Source organism: Hemitrygon akajei, chromosome 5 (assembly GCF_048418815.1).
Source record: "Hemitrygon akajei chromosome 5, sHemAka1.3, whole genome shotgun sequence".
In the NCBI taxonomy this organism is placed as follows: Eukaryota; Metazoa; Chordata; class Chondrichthyes; order Myliobatiformes; family Dasyatidae; genus Hemitrygon; species Hemitrygon akajei.
The window spans coordinates 23788059-23804313 of NC_133128.1; the positions used below are offsets into that span (position 1 = coordinate 23788059).

The following is a 16255-nucleotide window of genomic DNA, read 5'->3' on the forward strand; positions in this document are numbered from 1 at the left end:
GGAGACGCAATTTGTCAGGCCGCTCTCAATGGTGCTCCTGTAAAATTCAGTTAAGGTGGCGGAGGGCAGAGGAGTTGGGATAGCCTCGCTTGCTCAATCTCTTTAGGAATCGCCATATGACAGAAGTATGGCTAAAGCCCTTGTTAGCAGAAGCTTAGACCAGTGCTCTAAGACAGAATAGTGAATTCATCGGGAGAAGAAAATGAATTGGACAGAACCAGTAGCATTGCCTGACAACCCAAGGCCTGTAAGCCATTATTAAGAAAGAAAAATGCTGCTTCCTGGAACTGAACTTCACTTGAGCCAGGAGTATTGGCATTGCTCTGGAAAGGAAATGGCCAATTCACGTTGCCCAGAAGCATGTTATTCCGTTTGGCAGGTCACTGATAATAATTGAATGCTGGAGTTGCACGTTTTATTTTTCTCTTTCTATGGCCTATTTGTAGCATCTCAGAGCAAAATGAAAGAACTGGAAGCTAATGCTTTGGGATGTTTAACTCAGTCGAGCTCCTTGAGTGGAGCCTAAAAAGCCAGCCTAGGTACTTAAATTGTGATGTAATTAAACGTAAAGATCAACCCCACCAGGGCAAGCTTGGTATTTGTGACAAATCTGATTTGGCAAACACTGTTACCAGTATCAACAGCTGTAACATGGCTCTGATAAACTTCTTTACAGCTTGGGCATCAGGCCAAGGGCAACACTCGGTATGACTTTGCAAAGTACAAGTTGTCATTAAACTTGCTACAGCTGAGGCTATGCAGCCCCCCCACCCCCCACTGTCAGTCTCGCCAGTGAATTGGACTCACAGTATTCTAGATTACAAATGTCCGACAGAGTCTTGTGACCACAATCCCCCGAACTGTCCGTCGGATCGCGCACTTCCTCTAGACACGCCCTGTTCCCCGTTTGGCTGAAGCAGGTTGCAACACGGGTCACAACAAGTCCAGCTCCACCGCTGTCAAACAACTCACTATTGGAGCAGACGTGCAGTACTTGGAAACATCCAGCAGTGTCACACGATGATGAAAAAGGTGTAAAGGATGAACAATTACACCTTTGTTTGGACCCAGAGAAACCTCTGCATCTGAGAGTGCTGTCATCTTACCCGGCTCATCAGTCTGCCACTTTGCACCATAAAGTTTAAGTTGCTGTTGTTATTTTGTCATGGTAACAATCTCTATCAGTAAACCTTTGCCTTATTAGCAGATGGACTCCAACCATCTGAAGTGGCTATGGAATGTCAAGTGCCTGTGGTTTTCTGAATTCATTATCAGTTACAGCCTTAGTCATATAATTCAAATCATTAAGCTGGAAGTATAATTATAGTAAATTGCTGCATCCACACTCAGTGGCCACTTTATCAATGTACTTCCTGTACCTAATAAAGTGGCCACTGAGTGTACGTTCATGGTCTTCTGCTGCTGTAGCCCATCCACTTCAACATGCGTTCAGAGATGCCCTTCGCACACCGCTGTTGTAACGCTTGGTTATTCGAGTTACTGTTCTTGCCGACCTGAACCAGTCAGGCCATTGTTCTCTGACCCCTCTCACTTGCATGGCATTTTCACCCACAGGACAGCTGCTCGCCAGATGTTTTTTTTGTTTATCGCGCCTTTCTCTGTAACCTCTAGAGATGGCTGTGCGTGAAAGTCCCAAGAGATCAGCAGTTTCTGAGGTGCTCAAGTCACCTGTCCAGCAGCGACCACAATACAAGTCACTTTCATCCACATTCTGAACAAGGACTTAACCTCTCGAACACGTCTGCGTGCTTTATTGCAATGGGGTGGTGTCACATGATTGGCAGATTAGATATTTGGATTAATGAGCAAGTGGCCACTGAGTGTATATCTTCAGAATTGCATGTACTTTCCACTCATTCATTGCCAATGAATAGGACATTTTGTGTCATTGCTCCCTTTTCTACCTTCCACTTTTAAAATGGTATGTTTGTTTTGTACCTGTTTGAAAATTCAAGCTGGAGGTCTAATCTTTGTCTTGTAATCTCATCATTTTTCCAGAACAATCAATCTCCAACATACCAAAGAAAAAACTCTATGAAGCCATTGTATCTGGAGATGTCGGGAAGCTGATGAAACTCCTTCAGCCTCAAGATGTGGACCTGGTCTTGGACGATGGTATGAGCCTCCTTCACTACGCTGTTCAGCTGGACAATGAGGAAGCGGTCCGGTTGCTACTGTTGTACAACGCCAACCCAAATGTTGCCAACAAGCGAGGCTCAACACCCCTTCACCTGGCCTCCGAGAAGAACCTCAAGGTCATAGTGGAGCTGCTTCTGGGGAAAAAAGCGAACGTGAATGCCAAGGATGAAGATCAGTGGACTCCTCTTCACTTTGCAGCACAGAGTGGTGAAGAAACTCTCTTGAGGCTTCTCCTGGACAGGAATGCCTCAACAAATGAGGTGGACTTTGAGGGTCGGACCCCACTCCACGTTGCTTGCCAGCACAGCCATGAGAATGTGGTGCGTGTTCTTCTGAGCCGAGGGGCCAATGTCCAAGCCAAGGGGAAGGACAACTGGACACCCTTGCATTTCGCTGCCTGGCAAGGTCACCACATGATCACAAAGCTTCTCATCAAGCAGGCCAGGGCAAACAAGGAAGGGGTGACGGCTGACGGAAGAACCCCACTTCATCTGGCAGCCCAGAGGGGCCAGTACAGGGCAGCTCGTATCCTGCTGGAATCCAAGGCCAACGTGCACAAGAGGACCACGAGCTGCCAGACGCCACTGCACCTTGCTGCCGAAAACGGGCACACCAGCACCTCCAGGCTTCTGATCAAACACGGCGTGGATGTCAACGCCACAACGGTGGAGGGGTGGACTGCTCTTCACCTGGCCTCTGATCGAGGTCACCTGCCCACCGTAAAAATGTTGATAGAAGAGAAGGCAGATGTTGAGGTGAAGGCTTCCCTTCAAAGGGCAGCTCTCCACCTGGCTGCAGATAAAGGACACACTGAAGTGGTGAGGGAGCTGCTTATCAGCATGGTCAATATAAATGTGACAGATGATGAAGGGTTTACACCCTTGCATTTGGCATTGAGATCAGGACATTCAGTTACAGTAGATGTCCTTCTGGCTCATGGGGCGGATATTAATTTGCATATGCTACAGACGCAATTAAGCCTGTCGCAGGAAATTAGGAGCAACTTCCTCGATGATGCCCTTCAGAGCCTGACAGATTTGGATGTAGAAGTATTGTGAGGGGTTGTCGAAACTCAGGAACATTGGCAACACAACTAAAGTTCCGATCCTGCTGAGATTATCTCCACAGGGTTGTCTGAGATGAGGAAATGCTTCAACAATGGAGAGACTCTTTTGAAGGGAACTGCCCATTGAATGGGCTTTAACAGGAAGCTACCTGAGGAACTTCTGTCAGCTTGCTAAGAATGTGGAGGACAAATCACGAGGAATGCTGTGGATTGATGCTTTGTTAGACCTTTCCGCACCGTCCAGGTACAGTCCAGCGGGAACTTTTGCTGATGGAGAATCCATTGTACCCACTACCTGTTGAATTGCTGGATTAACAGCGCACCTATCAAAATATGCTGTTATTTCTGAAGTGTATCTTTTACACCACTCTCATAATTTGTATGCACCTTGTTCATGATGATGAATATTGCTGAGTGGGATCTCCAAAGCTTTAATCTGCAGGAGCAGTGAGCTTCATTAATTTGGATATGACCCTCATGGATGATTAACAGTTCTCAACTACGATTAAGTAAGGAAAGTATCTGCTAAACTATTGAAGCAAAAATGACAAGCAGCACTTGATCAGATAACTTCACATAGGATGCACAGTTAATGGAATAATGTACATTGTCTACTTCTACACTTGTGTACATACATTTGTTGTAACATTTATCTAATGTATTTTGTTGAATCTTAGATACAACTTGATTTTTTTTTCTTTTTTGCCTTCGATCCATAAACAAACTGCTTGTTCAGAATATGTAGTTAACCAGTCTATAATATCCAAAGCCTTTCAACTACATAATCTGTCAGTGGGAAAATAATTAAATGCCATATTATTTGTACTGGATTATATTGACCTTTGTGATCATAGATAATTTTACTTCAATACATTATTTCCCTATTGCGACAGCATTTTTTTGCTTCATGTAATACAATTGTCAAGAATTTTATGTTATAAAGGAAAATAATACCAAAGTGGGAACCCTATATAGATCTTGGTAATCCTATCGGAATAGACTAGTTAACGTTTTTTCTTTGTTACATAGTTGATACAAGAGCCATTTCAAATGAAAACATACAAAATCTCTCATGTTTTGCAATAATAGTCATTCAATATTCTTATCTGTAAGAGCAATGAGTTGGTAAAGATTCTTCACAGAACCAAAGGAAAAGGGAGAAATATGTTAGGTGGGAGTATGCCGTCGTGTCCCTTGGGCCCGATGTCATTAATATTTGAACTGTGCTGCCATTTACTTTAAAGACTTGTCCTTAGTGCCAAGTAACAATTTTTTTTAATGATTACAATATTAGATTAATGCTACTATAAAGTTCCCCAGTGGCCAGTGTGACACAGATTTTAAGTGCAACCACAGTTTAGATACTTCTAGAAAATTTGCAGCTTATTCCTTCTTGTCTCGAATGATAAATTTAAAAGCAGTTTATAAATATGCTGCATTGTCAAATTAACTTTTAGAATGTATCTTTGGAATGTTTCTACCTATAAGATTAATATCTGAAAGGAATATGTCTTCAATATACCATAAACCCAACTTATCAAAATAATAAGACAATATGCAGGATGTAAAACCTGTTAGTTGGGGTGAAAAATGTTTGTGGAGGAGAATGTTAACAAGAAGTTACAAAAACTCTGAGGAAATATGTGTCTCTTTAAAGGTGAACTTTAGCATGAATATTTCCAAGTTAGTGATAATTCAATATGACCTTGTGTTAACCTGGGTATCTGAGAAGAATGTCCTTCTGCAATGGCCTGTATCTGATTGGCTGACTTCATTTGGAATATTCTACTGACTGTAGCTGTTAGACACACAGTGATCAAATGTCTGACTTGTTTCATTCTTAGCCATGTTGATGGACACGTTCTGGGTATAAGGTGGAGTACTCTGTGGGTGTTAGAAAATACATCAATATTGTGCATCGTATTTTAAAGTGTCTCAGGTGGTGTTGATTTTCCCTTTAATTTTCCAGTTATCTTAATTGCTATGCGATTAACGGAAATGTGTACGCTTTAGTACATTTTAGAGATAACGTTTGCTTTGTACTGTTGTAGACTGCTAGTTATTCTCATTGTAACTAACAACATTGTTATTTCATTAAGACTACTAATAAAACAATTATTAGTTGCAATTATTTTCCTTCCTCTTTGTCATCACTTAGAGTCAATGCACCCCTTGATTACATGAGGGATGAAACCAGCGTGGTCACAGATTCACTGGAGAAGTGAGGGGAGGGGTAAATTGTAAATTTCTACTTTTAATCACTTGCTAAACTGTTGCCATTGGTTGAGACCAGGAGCAGAATCGGGCTTAATATCACTGGCATCTGTCCTGAAATTTGTTGATGTATATCTCTAGTGGAAACACCCTCCCTGCGTTCACGCTATCCAATCCTTCCATTATTGGTGATATCTGGGGACTCTGTCTGGAAGGACCAGCAACACGTCTCATCCACCAGGTACCTCTTGATAGTGATCAGAGTCCTGCTAAAGAGAAGAATGACTAGAACTGAGATAACAGTTCTACAGCCAGCCTGCCTAGCTAAATCTATACTTGAGGAAACAGTGGTTAATCTCACTGGCTGTTAGCAGACTGTTACACCAATGATCACCTAGTCCCTGGCATAGAGCTTATATAGTCACGTAAAACAAGCCCTTTGGCCCAACTGGTCCATGCTGACCCAGATTCCCATCTAGTCCCATTTGGTACATATCCCTCTAAACCTTGCCTTTCCACAGTCCCTATCCAAGTGTCCTTTAAAACTGTTGCCAATATACCTGCCTCAGCCACTCCTTCTGCCAGCTCATTCCATATACTCACCAACCTCTGGATTCAACTGTTTCTCCTCAGTTCCTATTAAATCTCTCCCCTCTCACCTTTAATCTATGACTTCTGTCCCCATAACCCTCAAACCTGGGGGAGAATGACTGTGCGTATTCAACCTATCTCCTACCCCTCATGATTTTATGCAATGATTATCCCTCCTGCTCCTATGCCTCGATGGAAACAATGCCAACCTCTCCCCACAGCTCGGTCCTTCAGTTCCTGGCAACATCCTTGTAAATCTTGTCTGCACTCTTTTACAGTTTTATACCATCTTTCCTATAGCAGGGTGACCAACATGGAACAGAATATTGCAAATGTAGCCAGGACAGGGCATCAAGATCGGGATGCCTCTCGGGGAAGCAGCCCAGTTCCCACTACGGCTTCTTGGATAGCATGGTCTCCGGCGTCCATTGTCACCCATCACAGATGTTTTCATTAGTTGACCCTGGGCAGCCATCTACTGTAGAGCTGGCTCATTTAGGGTAGGGACTTGTGTGTCTTTGAGGATGTCAGATTTCTGAATGCTTCCTCACTGTTTCCCCCATTTGCACTAAAAAATTGTAACAGTAATATTTCATAGAACAATACAGTGCAGGAACAAGCCCTTCAGCCCACAACATTGTGCTGAACCAGAAATATTAGTGATCAAATGGCCAACTAGTCACTTCTGCCTACTCAATGTCCATATTCCTCCATTTTCCTCACATGCATCTGCCTATCTAAATGTCCCTAATGTATCTGCCTGTACCACCATTCCGAGCAGAGCACTCCAGCCATCCACCATTCTGCTTTAAAAAAAACTTGCCTGTTGCATCTCTTAAAATTACCTGTTCAAATCTTCAATACGTACCCTCTGATATTATATAAAAATGTAGAAATCCTACAGCACAGTACAGGGCCTTCAGCCCACAAAGCTGTGCCAAACATGTCCTTACCTTAGAAATTACGTAGGGTTACCAAATGCCCTCTATTTTTCAGAGCTCCATGTACCTGTCCTGAAGTCTCTTAAAAGACCCTATCGTATCCGCCTCCACCACCGTCACCGGCAGCCCATTCCACACACTCACCACTCTCTGCATAAAAAAAACTTACTCTGCCATCTCCTCTGTACCTACTTCCAAGCACCTTAAAACGGTGCCCTCTCGTGTTAGCCATTTCAGTCCTGGGAAAAAGCCTCTGACTATCCACACGATTAAAGCCTCTCATCATCTTATACACCTCTATCAGTTCCCCTCTCATTCACTGTTGCTCCAAGAAAAAAGGCCGATTTCACTCAACCTATTCTCATAAGGCATGCTTCCCAATTTAGGCAACATCCTTGTTAAAACTGCACCCTTTTTATGGTTTCCACATCCTTCCTTTAGTGAGGTGACCAGAACTGAGCACAGTAGGCCAAGCGGGGTCTGACCAGGGTCCTATATAGCTGCAACATTACCTCTCGGCTCCTAAATTCAATTCCAGGATTGATGAAGGTCATTGCACCGTATGCTTTCTTAACCACAGAGTCAACCTGCACAGCAGCTTTGAGTGTCCTATGGACTTGGACCCCACGATCCCTCTGATCCTCCACACTGCCAAGAGTCTTAACATTATATTTCAACCCTGGGAAAAGATACTATCTCTGTCTTATAAACCTTTATCAGATCTTCCCTCGGCCTCTGCAGCTGTAGAGAAAACAACCCAAGTTTGTCCAACACAAACTACATGTTGTAGTTTAACCATCCGATCACCCAAAGATCCCTCTGCTTATCAACACCGTTAGGATCTTGCCCTTTGCATTTGCCCTACCAAGGTGCAACACTTCAGAGTTGTCTGGGTTAAACTTCATCTGCGATTTGTCCACCTATAATCTGCAAATGATCTATATCCTGATGTATTCTTTGCCGATCGTCTATGCTACCCACAACACCACCAATCTTTGTATCACCTGCAAACTTGCTAACTCACCTATGTAAATTTTCATCCAGGTTGTTTATATACATCACCAACAGCAGAGATTCCAGTCCAGATCCCTGTGGAACACCCCTAATCACAGACCTCCAGCTAAAACACACCCTTGACCACCACCTATTATTTTCTATGGGCAAGTCTGTTCTGAATCCAAAAGGCCAATGCACCATGGATCCTATGCATTTTAATCCCATGAGGGTCCTTGTCAAACCTTACTTAAATCCATGTGGACAACACCCACGGCTCCAGCTTCATCAATCACCCTTGTCACCTTGTCGAAAAGCTCATTTAAATTAGTAAAACATGACTTGCCCCTCACAAAGCCATGCCGGCTCTCCCTAATTAGGCCATGGTTTTCTAAATGCTCATAAGTCCTATCCCTAAGAATTCTCTCTAGTAATTTACCTACAACTGATGTGAGACTCACGGGTCTGTAGTTTCAAGGGTTCTCCCTGGTTCCCTTCTTGAACAATGGAACAACATTCGCTACTCACCTGTACCCAGACAGGACACGACAATATTTGTCAAGGCCTCAGCAATCTCATCACTTGCTTCTCGATAACCTGGGGTATATTCACCTTTTAGCTCTGCAAGAAACCCAACACGACCCCCCCCCCCCCCCCCCCAGGAGAGGAATTCAAGCTAGAAGGTGATAAGTGAGTTAAGGTGATGGGGAAGGTGGAGGACGGATGTGATGGGTGGAAAAGGTAAAGGGGCTGAGGAAGAAAAACTCTTATAGGAAAGGAGAGTGGACTGAGATAAAGGAAAGGAAGAAGGGCACGAGAGGGAGGTGACAGACAGGTGAGGAGAAGAGAAGGGTTAAAGGGGAGTTGGAGTGAGGAATGGAAGAGGGAAGAGGGATCAGTAAAAATTTGCAGGTTAGAGATATCGATGTTCATGCCATCAGGTTGGACACTACCCAGACGGAATATGAAGTGTTGCTCCTTCAAAATGAGAGTGGCCTCATCGTGGCAGTAGAGGAGGCCATGGACCGACATGTTGAAATGAAACTGGGCATTGGAATTAAAATGGTTGGCCACTGGGAAATCCTGCTTGTTGCAAATGAAGCAAAGGTGCTTCACAAAGTGGTTCCCCAATCTCAGTGATGTAGAGGAGGCCTACATCCTCGATATTATTGTTGCTAATTATTCAGTCTATCCAATCTTTCATGGAAGTTGACAGGCCAGCTTTTTTTTCGTCTAGGTCCCAAGTCTACAGATTCAAAAACTCTAAAGTGGACCATTCGTTATTTATCCTACAAGCTTAGTATAAGGCATTTGTTACACATCTTGCTGTCTCAGTAAAGCAATCAGCATAATCAAAGACCCCACCCATCCTGGATATTCTCTTTTTGTCCTCCTCCCATCAGGTAGAAGATTCAAAGCTAAAAGCAGGTACCACCAAGTTCAAGGACAAATTCTACCCCTCTGAACCATTGAACTGTCTCCAAGGAGATGGACGCTTGACCTCACAATTTACCTCATTATGACCTTCATCTTTGAGAACTGCACTTTCTCTGTATCTGTAACACTTCATTCTATTATTTTTCCCCTCTTACCACCTCAATTTAGTATTGTAATGAAATTATCTGTGTGGTTGGCATCTGTTTGTCTCAAAGGACAATGGGTGATAATGATCACCATCACAAGTCTGGGTGGAAGGTATGGAGATCCTGAGATGCCCAGTCATCAAGATCTCCCTCTCAGCCTCAGCAGTATATTCCAAAGGAAAGCTTCTGAAGCAACACATTTGGCACCAGCTTGGCTGCAGGAGCTGCTGAAAGGATGTTCAATGACATCCAGCCACCTTAGGGGCTCCACTCCGGATTTGCTGTCTGGGTTTACTTCCGTAGACTTCGTCTCTCCCTAGGCTGCCCACAAGGTAGTGGGGCTATTTACTAAAGCTGGGGATCTGGTTCACGTGCACCAGGGTGTGCCCACTTGCCAGTGGGCCTGCGTGCTACTTGTGCAGGGGCCAGAACTTCTCCCTGTAGTTCAGTCCAAAAGGAGTTCAGTTTCCATGTGTCGCCTGTGGTGAGGCACTGTGAGGCTTGTTGGAGAGGTTATGGCAGGGAGGGACTTACACGTTCAGCTCTCCTTTATGCGAGACTGCTAGCCAGGAAGCTGAAAGTGAGAGCGACAAGCACTACCCACTACACTACCACATTAGATGCTTCACAACATAGGTGGCATGCAAAACAAGGTTTTTCACTGCAGCTGGTAGCCACGGTAGCGTGCTGCTATTACAGTTCAGGGCATTCCGGAGGTTAGAGTTCAGTTCCGGTGCTGTTCTGTAAGGAGTCCGTATGTCCTCCCTGTGCAATGTGCAATGAGCTCTCCTTGGTGCTCTAGTTTCCTCCCACTGTCCAAAGACGTACGGGGTAGGTAAATGGTCCCGTGATTCAGTTGGGGTTAATCGGGGTTGTGGGTTGCTGGAGCGGTGTGGCCTGAAGGGCTGGAAGGCTTTAATCCCCACTGGTAAACAAGCCTCTGTGAAAACAATAAAACCAACATCAGGAGCAACTTCATTCGGACAGCAAACATTCTTTTGCCAATAGGATCGGTATAAGTTAGTATGGTGGATATTAAGCATTGTCTCTCTGTGTGGGGGTGACTGTTGTTAAAGGATATATTGACGAGGGGGATAGAGAAGCCTGGGACAAGGATTAGTTCTGCTTCCTGCCATTAGTTCATTCAGGTCCATTGGCAGGTCAGCAGCACATATCCTGAATCAGTAATCAGACTGGGGGAAAAAAACCCTTTGCAGATCTTTCTTGGTTGAATAAGTAAACCAACAGCCCTCAATAAGCTGATTCTCATCCCTATAAACCATTTCCATCCCTCCAGCCAACTAAAAAGCCTTCTCAAATTTTTCGCTGTATTGTTCCCATCTATTTTTCACACAGATTCGCTGCCAACTTCTTTTCCCTCTTGTGAAAACAATGACATCTTCATCACAATGCTTATCCACAGCCTCCACCTCCACACAGAAGTTCCTTTCTTTGATCCCAACATCAGCACACTTTCCTTAGTTATCCTTTATTCTTTCTGAGAATTATTTTTCAGGATCTAGGCATCACTGGCAAGGCCAGAATGTATTTCCCAGCCTGAACTGAATGGTTTCTTTGGTCTACCTCATTCATGGGTCTGGAGTCACACCTAGGGCAGATCTAGAAAGGATGACAGGTTTTCTCCCCTGAAGGGAAATGGTAAACTAAGATTGTTTTTTTTTAATATATATATAAAGCATGTTTCACTGTCTGTGTTAATACTAATTAGCCTTTTCTAACATCCAGACATGAATTTAAATTTCAGCTACCATGGTTGTATTTGAACCCACGTCCCTGGACTGTAAATTCAGGACTCTGGATTACTAAGTCTGGAAATTGACTCCAGTACATCTCTAGCATGTTCATATAAATATAAAGTTCAAAGTAAATTTTATCAAAATACATAACTGTATATATCACCATGTACTACCCTGAGATTCATTTTCTTGCAGGCATTCATAGTAGCTACAAAGAAAGACAATAGAATCAATGAAAAACTACACAAAGACTGACAAACAACCATTGTTCAAAAAATGACAAACTGTCCGAATACAAAACAAAAGATAAACAAATAAATAATGCTGAGAACATGGGTTGTAGAGTCTGTGGAAGTTCAAGTTGAAGTTTAATTGTCATTCAACCATAGACATATACAAAGTTAGATGAAACATCCTTCCTCTCGAGCCAAGGTGCAAACACAGTACACATAGCCACAGAAAGCGCACAACACAGTTATGATGGGGATAAAGTCTAAACATGAAAATAAAAGACAAAAAAATGTTAGTTAAAAGCAAGGTTAAATAAATAGATTTTGAGCTGGCATTTAAAAATGTCAACTGAGTCTGCATTCCTTATAGTTTTAGGTACTGAATTTCATAGTTTGGGAGTGTAGTTTAAAAAAAAAAGCTGACCTGCAAACTTTCTTTTGAGGGAGATTGTTTAAATTTAAGAGATTGGCAGAACATGACCTAAGAGCTTGTGAAGGATTATAAAACTAAAGTGATTCTGTGATGTATTCGAATCTGGATCTGGAATAGGGATGTGGCCTGGAGCCATGTTCCTGCAAGAACACGCATCTCACTCTGATCAGCTGCGGATGAAGGCAATCAGCTTCTTTTCCAGAGAGCAAACACTGGCGAGCAGCACTAACAGAAGAAAGCGAGTCCATAGGTTGAGTGTTCAGTGTTGAGCTGAGTCTGAAATGGCCATTTTGAACTTGAACTTCCATTTGTGTGTCATCTTAAGCAACATACACAAAATGCTGCAGGGACTCAGCAGGTCAGGCAGCATCCATGGAAATTAATAAACATTTGATGTTTTTGGACTGAAACCCTTCTTCAGGACTTTTGTAGGTTTCAACAGGACACAAGTAGTATGTATTCCATCTTATCTGTCGTTTCCACTCCTACACCAAACTGTCTCTCCTTGGACCTTCTCCATTGCTATGAGAGGCCAGACACCAACTGGAAAAATAATGTCTCATATTCTACTTGTGTAGATTTCCCTCCTGTGTGAATATTGGAATTTTCCATTTCTAGATAACACCCAACCTTAGCATTCTCCTCCCATCCACACTCACCTGTTCACCTAGTGTTAGTCTCATTGTGTTCACCTTTCCTATCCCCATCCACCCAATCTGCTTCCATCCGCCCATCACTTCCTCCACACCTGCTTCCACCTATCACCTAACAGTCTGTATCCTGGCCTTCCTCACCTTGCACAGCTGTGGCCCAGCATTCTCTTCTCTTTCCCCTCAGTCCTGATGCAGGGTCCTGGCTCTGAAACCTTGACTTAAACTTTTTACTTCCACAGAGGCTACTTGACCTGCTGAGGTCTTCCAGTGTTCTATTTCTTTTTCGTTGTTTTGAACCAGATTCAGATTTATTTATCGGAGGTACATTGAAAAAATCAGTGAAACGAATTCTTTGTTTTAACAATCAATGCACTTAAGGATATGCTGGAGGCAGCCCTCAAAAGAGTGTCCACACATTCTGGCGCCAACATAGTATCACAGAACACAACAAGAAACCAAATAGCAACAACAAAACAACCCCTTTTCCTCCCTTCTACCTTCCCTACCACCTACCTACACATAGTCCTCCTGCTCAAGGATTTGCCTCAGGGCCTCCAGTCTCCAAACTTCAGTCCCCAGTCTCCAGGTCTTTGACTTCTGGATCTCTGACTGATCATTCAATATCGGATGCTATCGGGACACAGGGATGTTCTGAAGCTATCATCATCATCATTATGTGCCATGTCATGACATAGGTCCCATGACCACAATTGTTCTTGGCAAATTTTTCTACACGTGTGTTTTGCCATTGTCTTCTTCTGGGCAGTGTTGACAAGACGGGTGACCCAGCCATTATCAATGCTCTTCAGAGGCTGTCTGCCTAGTGTCAGTGGTCACATAACTAGCACTTGATATATACACTAGCTACTTAAACAAACATCCACCACCTGCTCCATGGCTTCACGTGACTAAGAAAGTGCTAATCCTTGTCTAAGGGTGAGCTGTAGGCTAGTAGAGTGAAGGAACACCTTGCACCGCCTTTGGTAGAAATGCATCTCCACCCTGCCATCCCAAGAGCTGTAAGAATTTTAATAATCTTTTATCTAGAATAATTTCATAATTACTTATGAATGTTTAAGAATAATGTCTCCTTTGACTCTCTGTTCTTTCCTTTACGGCCTGATACAAACTTGTCGACCGTGTCATTGGATTTTGAACTGCAGACAAGTGGTGATTGCTTCAGTTGCAGAGAGTAGTCACTGAACCTGAACTGACTGACAAAAGGGTGCGTTCATTAAACGCATGTGCGACTGTGTGTTCAAGTAACAGATCCACCCACTCACAAGAGCCTTTTGTCCTCCACCTATCTCCCATCAAGAATGCGAAGGCAGTGCTGTAGCAACTGTCACAACATGCTCAGCAAAAAGGAATAACTTGTTCTTGCTTGTCAAACCATAGTGCAATAAATTCAAACCCATCTTTATTATTTTGACTGCACATCTTTGCCGATGTATTAATAACTGGAGTTATTATTGTGAAACATCTCATAAATCTTACTTTTTTATGTATTTAGAGATATGGTAACAGGATCTTCAGGACCAACACACACATGCCATCCAATTACACAAGTGACCAATTAACCTACTAACCCATTTGGAATGTGGGAGGAAACTGGAGCACCCAGAGGAAACTTATGCGATCACAGGGAGAACATACAAACCCTGTGGTGGTAATTGAACCCAGTTTGCTAGTGCTGTAAAGTGTTATGCTAACCATTATGCTACTGTGCACCCATGGTAAATGAACAAGGTTCCAATGTAACTCACTTCAGTAGCAAACTACAATACCCATTATCAACCTCTAGGTACCTTAAATGGTGTACATATGGGTTTGATTGCTGAAAGAATTCTTGGAAACACTGGCGAAACTGGACCTATCACTATAGAAGTTTAACCATGTAACTACCAAAAAGGCAGAGAACAAGAATCGTTGAACCAAAACACTTTATTAAGCATCAGTGCTTACAATTCTTTGTTCACTGTTTACAATTACTATCATTTCTTGTTACAAATCATAAATCTACTTTCAAATCATGTCAACTATTCTACCTTGAGATCCCCAACTGAGCTGATAGTTGTGAATGAGCATTCCTCAGATAGCCATTCAGGGCTGAACGTATTTCACTGAGTTGATTAATATATTCTCCAGCTGCAGGTAGTCTGCTTGCGACTGCAAATTCCAACAACAATCCTGACGTTCATACTCTTTGTCCTCATTGTTTTGGATGCCTAATCAGTTATCTCATAGGGACATAGAGCATGGAAGTAAGTCCGTCAATGAAACTGGTCCACAACAACCAAGATGCCCAATGAAGCTGGTCTTATTTGCCCATCTTTGGCTCGTAACCTTCTAAACCAATGGTTCCTAACCTGGGGTCCATAGAACCCTTGGTTAGTGGTAAGGGCCCATGGCATAAAGACACATTGGGAACCCCTGTTCTGAACCATTCCTATCCAAAGTGTTTTTTAATTGTTGTTATTTTATCTGCATAATCCACTTCCTCCGGCAGCCGATTCCATACTTAAACTCTGTTGCCTTTTTGTTAGCTACACCTCTACATCTGCTCCTTAGTGCAAATATCTAATCTGTAAATCAGGTGGCAGCAACTCAATACATAGAAATATGCAGACGGGTGGTTTGCATATCTCAGAAACTGCCGATCTCCTGAGATTTTCACACGCACCAGTCTCTTGAGCTTGGAGGAAATGGTGCAAAAGAGAATGCTGCACAGACTCTATGAGCGACATTTCTGCCAGTGGAGGTGCCTTGTTAATGGGGGAGGACAGAGGAGAATGGCTCAGCTGGTTCAGGCTGACAGGAACGCAGAATACAACATACCGATGTATACACAAGAGCATCTCTGAACACACAACACGCTGAACCTTGGGCTAAAACAGCAGAAGACCGTATAAAGTTGCCAAGAGTGCATATGATGGTTTTTGTAAAAGGAAAGTTGCCATTCAAGTTCTTATTAAATCTTCCCACTGTCACCATAAACCTCTTCTCTCTAGTTCTTGAGTTCCCACCTATGGAAATATATCTGACTGCACTCATACTATCTCTGCTTATGATTTTATACGTATCTGTAAGATCACTTCGCAGTGTCCTACGTGCTAAGCAAATAGTCCTTGCCTGTCCAACATATTCCGATAAATCAGTCCCTTAGGTCCTGCCAACATCCTTGTAAACCTTCTCTGCATTCTTTCCAGTCTAATAACATCATTCTTACAGCAAACTGAGCATAATATTCCAAGCGCACCCACACTGACCTCTTGCACAACTAATCTACTTTATTTCTTCCAGATATACTAATGATTGGATATCAATTTCCTTGATAGCTTTCTTGAGAAGCTTCCTATCTTCCTTGAGGTTCACAAGAATGATCCCAGGAATGAAAGCGTTAATGTATCAGAAGCGTTTGAACATTGAAATGCCCAGACAGAGGGCATGTGGAGAGGATGTTTCCTATAGTGGGGGATTCTAGGACCATAGGACACAGTCTCAGAGTAGAAGAATGTCCCTTTATCACAGAGATGAAGAAAAAATTCTTTAGCTAGAGTACGGTAACCTGTGGAATTAGTTGCCCAGACTGCTGTATATTTAAAGCAGAGGTGGTTAGGGTGTCAAAGGTTAT

The 16255-nt window shown here is 43.0% G+C and overlaps 1 protein-coding gene across 1 annotated transcript in view; it reads left to right on the forward strand.

Annotated features, from left to right (window-relative positions):
* Positions 1–5354, forward strand: part of ripk4 (receptor-interacting serine-threonine kinase 4) — a 57220-nt gene extending 51866 nt beyond the window's left edge. Inside the window, exon 8 of the mRNA XM_073045028.1 lies at positions 2020–5354. Within this exon, the coding sequence (XP_072901129.1) occupies positions 2020–3218 (1199 nt within the window). The 3' untranslated portion in view covers positions 3219–5354. The remainder of the gene's footprint in view (positions 1–2019) is intronic.
* Positions 5355–16255: the final 10901 nt, after the last annotated feature.